We start from the raw sequence: 12,367 nt of genomic DNA on the forward strand, positions 1-12,367 counted from the left end.
CCAAGACCGAGACCGAGACCTTGGTTTAATCCCTGGGATACTCAAGTTTGGTTTGGGTAGGGGTGCGCCGCTGAGAATTTAAAAGGGAACCCATCATTGTACCAACTGTTCAAGAAATTTGGACCTGCAGTTAACACTTTTGTCTTAATTTTTGCAATTTTTTCTCCATATTTTGGGAAAATTTTAAAAATGTTGGCGATAGTGGAGGCAAAATTAGGCTAGTGTGTGAAGGGCTGGAAACAACAGTGCGCGAAGCGCGCAAAATTGAGCAATTTTACCATATTTGGGCCAAAAACACACTTGTTTTTCGTGCTGAAAAGAAGATGCACACTGCACAGGGCAACTATTTGTTCATCTATTTTGCTTTTGTGGAGAATGTTCCCCTTGCAAACGTTAAGTGGGATCCTCACTTCCACCACCTGCCCACCTATGTTTAATCATGAACTGAAATTGGAAGCTCACATCCGAACAAGCTCACTTATGATTCATTTATAACTTTTTATAACCTTATAAAATGATTTCTGTATCTTTATTCTTAACAATTTCTTCAACATTTACTGAAATTTAGGGTAAGGAATAAATAATGAACAAAAACAGAAAATCATATCTTTTTCTTCAGGTCTCGACAGGTCTCGAACAAAAAAAACGTTCGAGACCGAGACTTTTGAGGTCCGAGACCGAGACTTTTGAGTTCGAGACCGAGACCTTGACATCCGAGACCGAGACACTACAAAAAAGGTCTCGAGATGGTCTCGAGACCGAGACCTGGTCTCGAGACCTACAACACTGGTAGGGCCTATACATTCCGTATATCAATTTCTCTCTAGAAAAGATTGTCTGATCATCACTTTTGCTTGAATTCCGAAGTACTTCCGGTAAATTTTGCTCGCTCGTAACTCAAATGGCCCAAATTGGCCCAACATAATTTTTTCACAATCGGAAGGTAAAAACATTTTGCTTTCATTTGCACTATATTTGAACTCCCTCAGACCCCTTAAAAGCTTAATATATGAACATGAAAACTAAGTATATTTGTCAAGTTACGGCACAACTAGTGTAGAAAACAGTTTCATAACTTGAGAACAGAACATCCGAATTTCTTCGGGTTTTCGCACGATCATACATTGAAACTATAAGCTATCAAAACTGGTGACTTTGAACATCTGATTGACTAGCTGACGTCATTATACAGTCTCTTTTACAAGGCTTCCGGTACGGTTCAATGTAGGGCGGTCAATTCCTATGAGGAAATTTTGGGAGTGACAATCAATGAACCATCATGGTAGAGGCTCATAACCATCGTGGAGATCAATATTTATTTATTTATTTTATTATTAGAACATACGCTTTTATATCAGCGGCACACGTCTACCCGACGGTGCGTTCACAAAATTACAAAGTAAAACAAGAAAACACAATAAATCAACAAACATAAAACATGGCAATATGTTAATGAGTAAATATTATCGATCCACTAGGCACAATCCCATTTACATGATCACGAGCAGGAAGCGGTGCAATGGCAAAAGCGGGAACCTACATCGTAGGTGGAGGGCGCGCATTTAACAAACATACCAGAGCACAAGCATTCAAATATGGCTGAGGAATAAAGTGTGATTGTGACTTGTGGAACAACAAATTTACTCAATACAAAACATAATTTACACAGCAATTACGGAAAGTGTACAATGTACATATAAAGGATTAAAGTACTTGCAGGGCTATCTTGGAGTCTTAATTTGTGAGTTCATTACGAAGTCGCCACGCCTTTTTAGGAATGATTTACATACAAAGTCAAAAATATTCAAAGCACAATCAATATCAATACCACCTATGTCAAGAAAAAAGGTGTTAGATAAGCCTAATAAGAAGCATGTCTTAACATTTAAATCACTAGATATAAACAAGTACCATAAAGCATCTAAACGATTAATTTTCAAATCATTTTCAAGACTTTGATATTCGGCGGCTCTAATACTTTGAAGTGATTTACAAACAAACAAGAAGTGCTTTAGATCCTCAGTCCCATTCTTACAGAGTGGACAAATACTGTTACCATCTTTGTTCCATAAATAAGTGCGACCATTTAGAGGCAAAGTATTCGACCGTGCCTTGAATTTAAGAGATGCCGCGTAAAAATCTACATTAGAAAGGAGATATTCTTCAAGGTGTGGTGTGTCTTTTAACAACGCATAGCTTAACAGGGACGATTTAGATCTGACACCGTTTCTCCATTTATAATTATTTACATCCATTACAATATTGTTAAATCGATTAATCCGTGCATTACCAATTACTGATACATCATTAAACACATAATCCGTACCGTATTCAGTAAACACGTTATACATATGGTCATGTTTTTTGAGGTGGGACCCAATTGTGTCACATCTTGCAATTTGTCAAAAATCCACTCCTTTTTTGTATTTCTGATTATAATTCAAAAAGTTTTCACTCAAACTATGTAAACATATACATTTTTAAAAAGCATATATTGTCAGAATTGCAAATCTGTAAAGTTTGAGTGGATATACAGGGTGTACCAAAAAATATACAGGGTGATTTCATTGAAAAATACCGAAAAAAACAAATTTCTTTGCCACTCCAATATTTCTACATAGTATATTAAATTGGGAAATGAACTTGATATTTGGAATGTACACAGTTAGTCCTTTCATTAAATATATAGTTTGTGCTATATTTGTTAAGCCCATTGTGTTATAACAGGATGTGAAAAAAGTTGTATTTTAAATTTTTTAATTTATGTAAAATTTCCCTAAGTGCCATTAAATTTGGAAAATATATTCAAAATAGTTTAAAGAATTGCTATAATATCAAATTTAAATATCCAATTCCTATATAGGGTGTTCTAAAAATCAATATACAGTGAATAATTAGTAACAAAGGTACATGTACATATGTAGGCATATACATGCACAATTAGCCTACATCAATAAACTATTTAACAATAACCAGAGATCAATAATGTCATCAGATTAAATCCTTTGACTGTAATAATCTCCTTTGAGAAGATTTATTTTATATTTCAAAGATAAAACAATATTTAAATTGATTTCATATGCATGCATGCAAAATTTAAAGCCCGTTGTATTGCATGACCCACATTCCACTGCATTAATAAAAAGCTTGTTAAATCCCTAATTACTAAGTTTATTAAGATTAACTAGGCAATTATAGTTATAGAAAGTTAGAAAATAAGATTAACATTATGCAAATGCATTTTTACTTCTACTAGGCAACAAAGTGCATACATTTTATAATGAAAACCAACTTCCCATTGGAATTACACAGAGCTCCTCCGCTTCCGGCTCCTCCACTTCCGGCACCACCCCTGACTAATTAACTTAATTAAGCTGTTGTAATTAATTAATACATTTGTTTAATTGTATTTGTTATTAATTCATTAGATTAATAATTTATCTTCAAAATAAGACCAAAACCATTTGTTAATGATGAATTTTAGCAAAAATATAGGAATAAGTAGACAAAATGATTTAGCAAAATGTGACAGCACCACCTTTTTTAGGGTCCCAGTATAAAAAACATGACCATATGAGAAAACCACCTGAGATGTTTGTTTTTATTTTTAATTGAATTACATTTATAAATCATATTCGTGATGTTGAACAAAAGTTTAGGCCATCGGTGCAGTGGCATAGCGCGAAGCCTTTCAAAATAATTGACACGTAATTTGTCTTGAAGTGTGGCAATCGGGTGCCAACCAAGATCACCTAACAGACATTCAATTGGTGTGTTTCTCGGTGCTCTCAAAATAGAACGGGCCATGCGGTTTTGTAAACTTTCCAGTCTTTTGTGATCTTTTACACTTAAAGGCATCCATACAGAAGAAGCATAATTAATAGTTGATAAACCCAAATTTTTCCATAAAATGTCGCCGTAATAGACACGATTAAAATCATCTTGACCATCAATGATAGATTTAATATATCCAATAAGTTTGTTTCCTTTTGATTACTTCCTCAATATGATGGTGATCAGTTAGGTTTCTGTTAAACGTAACCCCTAAATATTTATAAGTTTCGACTTCGTTAATATAATTATTTCCTAAATGCCAGAGGCGATACTTGTTTATACGTTTACCTACTATTAAAACATTAGATTTAGTATGATCAAAACTTAATCTCCAATTATCAGCAAAGTCAGCTGCTAAGTCCAACATCTTTTGTAATTCATATTCGTTATTTGCAATCAATACAATATCATCTGCCCAAAATAAATTACCAATGCGGACATTACATACGTTTACACCTAGATTATGTTCATTGAGCATTTTAGTAAATTCATGAATATAAATACAGAATAAAATTGGAGAGAGGACACAACCTTGTTTTACACCTTCATCCACTTCAAAGAAATCAGTAGTAAAATTTCCAAATTTAACCATAGCTTGGACATTTGTATATAAGTTATCAATGAGCTTCCACACCGAACCTCGGATTCCAATATTCCATGCAGAGTACAGTAGGCCCTCTCTCCAAACAGTATCAAATGCCTTACTGAAGTCCAGGAAGGCCATATAACTTTCTTTACCCTCAGCTAATCTGCTAGCGGCTATACTTTTAAGGGTAAAGATGTTATCTTCGCATCTGTGGTCTTTTCTGAAGCCTCCTGAACTTCCGTAAGGATGTTACCATTTTCAAGAAACTCTGATATATCATTGGCAATGATTCTATTAAAAATTTTAGAAATGCACGGAGTGAGAGTAATACCTCTATAGTTATTTAAGTCTTTATGGTCACCTTTCTTATAAATAGGTACAATGACGCCAATATTCCATTCTTTTGGAGTAACATTTGTTATAAGAATCTTACTAAATAATTTAAACAAGGAATTCGTTAAACAATCACCACCATTTTTTATCAGTTCATTATTAATTCCATCATATCCTGGGCTTTTATTATTTTTTGAGTTTCCAATGGCATCAATTACTTTATCAATAGTTAAATCTATCCTATCAAGACAATTCATATTGACAACACTTGTGTCATTAAAAGACCTGTAATGACTCACCATATCTTTAACATTGTGTGTTGACACGCTATTGTTACCATCTTTAAGCTCTCTATTCATCTTACCCAGGGTACGCCAATAGTACAAAACACAGTTTTTAATCTTTTTAGTATCATGAATAATAATACTAATAGCTTGGCTGAAGTGGCTGACTCATTGAATAGAGGTAACGGGATAATCTCCACTTAGGAGATTAGAATTCTGGCGATCATTCTCCATTTATTTATATACCTCCATGCTTTGTCATAGCTAGATGTGCATGTATATTCAATTGTGTTTTATTAATTTCTTGTATATAATTTTGTATGTTGATTGTCGGGGTTGTTGTTTTGAACGCACCGTTGGTAAGGCGTGTGGCACTGATACAAATTTTGATTAGGCCTACTAGAAACTAGTCAAAATATCCGTCAAAGTTGATCTTTCAGGTTGGAATTTTAATATTTTACACTTAGGATAATGAGTCCGCCACTTATAACGAAAGCACTTTTGTTTATTGGACATTTCCGAGCTTTTGGTTTATTCCCAAGTAGAGAGTGTCTACATTCTTAATTTCAGTCCAATTTACGCGATGTAATTCAGTGATTTCACAGGAACATTAAAAAAATGGAAATTTGTCAGAGTTGCTTAGAAATAAAGAATAAGTCTACAGAATTTCATTAAACCACTTTTCCCTGAATACATCGACAAATTAGTCAAAAACAGAAGTTTTAGAAAGGTTTTCTACTTCAACTCAGATCGACTCGAGAAAATCGAGATTTTCGTACAGTGCGCCACCAATCGACTGGAAAAACTTCCTAGTCCAGTGTTTCTAACACGGGGGAAGTAGAGTCTAAATTGATTTAAAACAGACGCTTAATTTTTGTAGTAGAAAACAAAATAAGCAATTAAAGGTCACCGAGGCAAACTAACGGTCAATTCAAATATGAAAAACAGTTAAAATTGTGTATTTTGTTCAAAATAGTAGCTACTGATGTTATAAGTAGTAGAAACAATACGCAACGCGTGTTGGTACGTGGAGAGTGAGCTTCTTTCGATCTCGAGTCGGACTTTTTGTACTGTCAGTATCAAAAGTCCAGAATCATGCAAATGCTTTATTTTGTCTAAAATACACGGCTTTCGACCGAACCACTAGCAGGCTATGTTAGCACATCTATGCCAATTACAAAGGTACCAAAATCTGAATTTTGATGATTTTTACGATCGTCCGGATGAGCAAATCACTGAATGGGCCTTTAACTTCACTGCACACATATTACAAAATCCGCTGACACAATTCCCATCATCTGGAATACCAAGTCATAATCTGATTAAAGAGTTTAACCATAGATGAACTCCTGGATGGGGCAGCTTTAATTAGCATGAGGCCGCATTGATATGTAAATAGCGTATTGTTATTTAAATTTGCGCCCAGACGTATTGAGGGCGACAGTCATGTTATCCAGACGGAGAATGGCTGCATATGCCGGGCATGTCAATTTGCTGAGTGAAGGCTGATAATCACCTTTCTGTATAGGTAATAAGCTGGTATATTTCGTGTACCAGTTGGTTATAACAAAAAATTAGTATCATATTAAATATATTAAATGTATACACTTTGAAATTTACATGAATTTGAAGAGCAGAGCTTCGAAATGTAGCTAAGTCAGGTGATGTGAAATTCTGCTGCGTGACCCCCTCTGCGTGGTAGAATTATATTCATAAAACCACGATTTATCAGCATTTAAAATATATGTTAATTAACAAAGATAAATAATAAAGAGTACAAATGGCAATTAACTAGTAAACAAGCCTGAAATCTTAAAATGTTGCCACGTGATTTCCCGAACACATGATAGGGGGCCCTATGTTAACAGGTGACCACTGTTCAGATTTACCGTAAATATTTGGAGTATGCTTGCACATCATGCACATACACTGTGCTTTTCTTTACTTCCGTATAAAATCAATAATTCATGCTGGGAGCCAAGTAACATTGTCTGCTCAGAGCAGATTGGTATTTTATTTTACTTGAGAGCATAATAGAAATACATAAAGACGAATAAGGCGCCATGATGGAAGGTCAGGTCGGGTATCAAAGGTTATTATAACTTAAATACTACTTGTATTTCCCACCTTGCCTCTGTCACATATTTCCTTCATATTATTGACAGCAAGTCCTAATTTTGACTTTGCTATTGCAAAATGTCATTTCATATCAAATTAGTAGACTTTCTTTGAAAAAACATATCACTGGTGCCTGATGGGAATACCCGTCCGCCATTTCATTAAACTGGATCGTTTTCGCCTGTTTTGTGCCCAGATGTATTGGGGGCGCGCTATACTCTCATTGAACAGGCAAAGTTCGCAAAACTAACAACGTTGTTATTTGCCAAACTCAATTAACATGATCCAAGGGGTCGAACATGAATTATTCATAACGAGCTGTAACGGATCGATAACTGGCCTCACTTTCTAGCTAGTAAACCAGCTGAATTTTTCATAGATTTTGCGTTGCTAATAGAACAACCGTGAATTTAGTGTCACCCCCTTGGTTTAACTTCAACACTACACTATTTTTCGCTCACCTGGAACATGGAAATAGTTATGCCTGGAACGTTTTCACTAGTTCGACTAGCGTCTTCAGCAGATGGTGATGCTGTGATGATATCTTGTCTACAATCGGGATATCTCTCACTGATGACGTCATATGATTGACAGGATGACGTCATAGGATGTTACGATGTAGCGCCACCCCCCCTGGGCATCAGCAAGTTATCCCAGATGGGGCACACCGACACCGCCTGGCTAATAATTATTTGGTGCAGAAGGGACACTAAAATGAATACACGGGATCGATACACGTGAATTGCTATGCACGATTTTGATATCAGACGAAAATCTTCTGATACCGGGTTAGAAAATGATGAATATCTCCCGTCATGATTTTTTTCTCAAGAAACCAGATTTGGTCTCATAAACTTGGAAATACGTGTTGAACAGATATGATAGTCGCTAGAATGCGCTTTGAAAATTGGCCGTGCGCTTTGAACTCAAAATTTGACCATTTTATATTGCGTTGGTCCTGTTATTGACTACAGCGTGCAGCGTGTAGTACAGCTGCACTCACTGTAGGCAGTATAAAAGTCGATGACCATTGACCTCAATGGGGTATACAAGCTTAATCACGCACAACCAAGATCGATTACCCGGCTATTGTGAGTAGCCTTAGTTATGTCCCTCGACTAATTATTAGTTTAAAAGAGCTTTAAAGGTTTGAACCAAATGGCTAATCGTGGCTGTGGATTTAACCTACCATGGCGATTCCTGCCATGAAGATATAGGGTCGAAGACACTGTGTGGGGTCTATTTCTAGACCTTTGTCACGATTCAGTCTTGGTTTCTGAGTCCTTATGTGTATTGCTTCCAGAACTCTACGGGAATATTTCTTTTGCTCCCGTTCAAGAACTTTTACATTTTCCCAGTCAATCCGGTGTCCTTTTGATCTTACAACGTGTTCCCTGACAGCTGATTTGGAACTGCCAGCGGTGGATTTATGTTCACTGATCCTTTCTCGAGCTTCCTGGCTGACTCGCCTATATAACTAGCATCACAATCAGCGCAAGTGATCTCGTACACAATACCAGACTGCTTACTCTGTAAGTAGTAAAAAATTCTCTGTCAAAGACATCGTGGTTGCTACTGAAACAGCGTGTAAAGACATACCCGGGGATAAAGCAGCTGAACTTCGTGCTCGAGTAGTCAATGTAATCAAGACTACAAAACCCCCGACCAGTAATATCACTAAAGAAGAAAGACTTGCTCTTAATAAGCTTAAGAAAGACACTGAGATCATAATTGTGCCCGGTGACAAAGGCAGGGCCACTTGTGTTATCGACTCGGCTGTTTATGAAGAGAAAGCTAACGCACTTCTTCAGGATGTGAATGTTTATGAACGGCTTCAGAAAGATCCTACACAGAAGTATCAGACTAAACTCATCAAATTACTTAAAGATCTGAAGGATAAAGGTGCCATTGACTCAAGAACTTATTGGAAATTATATCCTACTGTCTGTGATGTACCGAAATTTTATGGGTTGATAAAAATCCATAAGGCTGGTGCCCCGCTTAGACCGATTATATCAAGCATCGGATCGGCCACCTACGAACTTGCGCGGTTTGTGTCAGGGATTATATCTCCTCTTATTGGCAACACTGAACATCACATTACCAACACACAATCCTTCGTGGAGGACATTCGCGATTTGAAATTGGAATCGGATGAGTCACTCGTGTCATTTGATGTATCTGCTCTGTTTACCTCAATCCCCGTAGACAAAACACTTGAAGTTGTCGGTGAGCTATTGAAGAGTGATTCTAGCTGGAAGAAAGGCGAGGCGGAAAACCTTGAGCCTGAGCAAGTGTTGGATTGTTTGAGCTTTTGTTTATACACTTCTTATTGTGTGTTCCGGGACACCTTCTACCTTCAACGATATGGATGTGCGATGGGCAGTTCGTGTAGTCCGCTTTCTGCAGACGCGTACATGGAATACTTTGAGAGTCAGGCATTAACATCAGCCACCCACCCACCGCGTGTTTGGAAAAGATATGTGGATGATACATTCGTGGTCATAAAACTGCTCATATCGAAGATTTCACTGATCATATTAATAACATTGATCCGAACATCAAGTTTACGCGTGAGGAAGAAGAAGACGGCAAACTTCCTTCCTGGATACTCTGGTCTGTCGTCAACAGGACGGAACTCTGAAAGTCAAAGTGTACCGAAAACCGACACACACAGAGCAGTACCTGAACTTCTCCTCTCACCACCCACTTGAACACAAACTCAGTGTGGTAAGAACGCTACTCCATCGCGCAGAAACGGTTGTCACAGACCCGGTAGATAAGGAGGAGGAGATCGCACATGTGAAAAACGCTCTTAAAAACTGTGGCTATAAAGACTGGACTTTTTTCCGCCGCCAGCCCAAAGAGAAAGACAGTGCTTCTCAGAACCCGGACTCGGAGACGGCCAATAAAGGTTTTGTCACCTTGCCTTACATAGAAGGCCTTTCTGAGAAGCTACGCCGAGCGTTTAGGACCGCAGGAGTATCTACCAGCTTCAAACCTCAAAATACGCTTAGGAGTGCTTTAGTAGCCCCTAAAGACAAGACAGAACCCATTAAACAGTCTGGTATTGTGTACGAGATCACTTGCGCTGATTGTGATGCTAGTTATATAGGCGAGTCAGCCAGGAAGCTCGAGAAAAGGATCAGTGAACATAAATCAACCGCTGGCAGCTCCAAATCAGCTGTCAGGGAGCACTTCGTAAGATCAAAAGGACACCAGATTGACTGGGAAAATGTAAAAGTTCTTGAATGGGAGCAAAAGGAATATTCCCGTAGAGTTCTGGAAGCAATACACATAAGGACGCAGAAACCAAGACTGAATCGTGACAAAGGTCTAGAAATAGACCCCATCTGGGATAACTTGCTGATGCCCAGGGGGGGCGGCGCTACATCGTAACATCCTATGACGTCATCCTGTCAATCATATGACGTCATCAGTGAGAGATATCCCGATTGTAGACAAGATATCATCACAGCATCACCATCTGCTGAAGACGCTAGTCGAACTAGTGAAAACGTTCCAGGTGAGCGAAAAATAGTGTAGTGTTGAAGTTAAACTCTTTAATCGTTTTATCTACCACTACGTATGAATATCCATTCGTATACAAGTCATAATCGTTCAGCTTGTCGAAAAGCCAACCTGGAGAAAATAAAACATTTCGATTAGTTGGACAATTTAACTGGTCAATCAATTGATCTTGTTCCATAATTATTTGCAGTTAGACCTGAGGTGTCGTGACGCCGAATCGCATATCATGCGCGTATTTGTTCGGGGGGTAAAAGCAGGGGAGGAAGGGGCGGCCAAAGCGAAGGGGCGGCGGAAGAAGAAGGGCAGCAAAAAGAATTAGTAAAGAAAAAGGGCGGAAATTTTTTTAAAAGTAGTATAAAAATTACGAAAAAATGGTACTATCTGTTACTAGTCTCAGGTACTATACATCAAAATGTGTTGCTTTTAGGGCGCTAGCGCCTACTAGCGCCTATAATCCTTTTTTTTTTTTTGCTCTTCACTTTTCAAACCACCAAAAAAATTGGGTCAACCTTTTCGGGCTGTTGAGGAAGGGGCGGCAAAATGGAATTTTCTTCAGCCCCCGGGGAACACCGGCATCGTCTGGTTAATAATTACATTGTACAGCAAAGACACTAAAATGAATACACGGGGTCGATACACGTGAATGTGCTATGCACGATTTGATATTCAGACTATAAATCTTTGGATACCGGGGTAGAAAATGATGAATATCTCCCGTAATTTTTATATTCTAAAGAAGCCATATTTTTTCCTTGCACTTGAACATATGTGTTGAAAGGATATGATAGTCGTTAGCTTGCGTATTGAGAAAGATGCGTGCGTATTGTGCTCAAAAACTGACAAAAATTCTGATTTTATATGTGCCGAACTATAGCGCATGCGTAGGCTAGCTGCACTCACTTGTGGAGGCAGTCTAAAAGCAGATGACCTCATGGCATTTACATGCTCACTCTCACACAGAGAGGTCAATTACCAGGCTATTGTCAGTAGCCTTAGTCGGATGTCCCTCGGCTCATTATGCGTCTCAAAACTATTAACAGGTCGGAACAAAATGGCCATGCGTGGCTGTGGATTCAACCTACCATGGCGATTTCTGCCATGAAGAAATCGGGGCGATGACACTAGAGCGGCCACGGTACGCCACTGCATATCGTTACTGCGTTCGTCACATGATGTACACATCGGCGTGACGTCAAATTACGATATCTCAGGTTAAACCGCAAAGAATTATGGGATTTACCGAAAAGGTCAATTCCCGTGTTATGGTTAGGGGAAATAATCATAATTGAGTGTGCCCCGGGGGATGTGATGAAGTTTACGGTGCAGGTCTATTATTCCGGAGTCATTTTGTTCTTCTTCATGGTTTTTGCCCCGAACGGTTGTTGCTCTGGAAGTACAAGATGTACTTTATTTCAAACGGCCCTTAATCTGAAAAGTTATAACTTCGTTTTTCTACAAAATTTAGCGCTTTTAACCAGTCCATCAACACTATTAAATAATTAAAATAAAACGGTTCCTAGATATTTATAGCTAGCTTTGAAAATAGTGTAGAATTGTTTGTTATGTTGGCCCCAAAATAATCTTTAGGGGAATTTTGTTCGAAACGGATCTTTTTTACTAAACTTTGACTCAGTTTGACGTCACATAATGGATTCGTCACGTATTTGCCATTTTTAAATAT

General features: G+C 37.9%; 1 protein-coding gene across 1 annotated transcript; it reads left to right on the forward strand.

Annotated features, from left to right (window-relative positions):
- Positions 1-1,519: 1,519 nt before the first annotated feature.
- On the forward strand, positions 1,520-9,869 carry LOC140144497 (uncharacterized). The gene is made up of 2 exons (XM_072166311.1): positions 1,520-1,543; positions 8,676-9,869. The coding sequence occupies exons 1-2, from the start codon at positions 1,520-1,522 to the stop codon at positions 9,867-9,869; spliced, it is 1,218 nt and encodes a 405-aa protein (XP_072022412.1).
- The last annotated feature ends 2,498 nt before the right edge of the window (positions 9,870-12,367 follow it).

Source organism: Amphiura filiformis, chromosome 2, assembly GCF_039555335.1.
Source record: "Amphiura filiformis chromosome 2, Afil_fr2py, whole genome shotgun sequence".
In the NCBI taxonomy this organism is placed as follows: Eukaryota; Metazoa; Echinodermata; class Ophiuroidea; order Amphilepidida; family Amphiuridae; genus Amphiura; species Amphiura filiformis.

What these genes read in the sequence shown, in the direction of transcription:
- LOC140144497 (XM_072166311.1), top strand. Translation starts at nt 1,520, where the DNA reads ATGGCAAAAGCGGGAACCTACATC. An exon ending in CAAAAGCGGGAACCTACATC is followed by an intron (nt 1,544 to 8,675) that starts GTAGGTGGAGGG and finishes ACACAATACCAG; the next exon opens with ACTGCTTACTCTGTAAGTAG.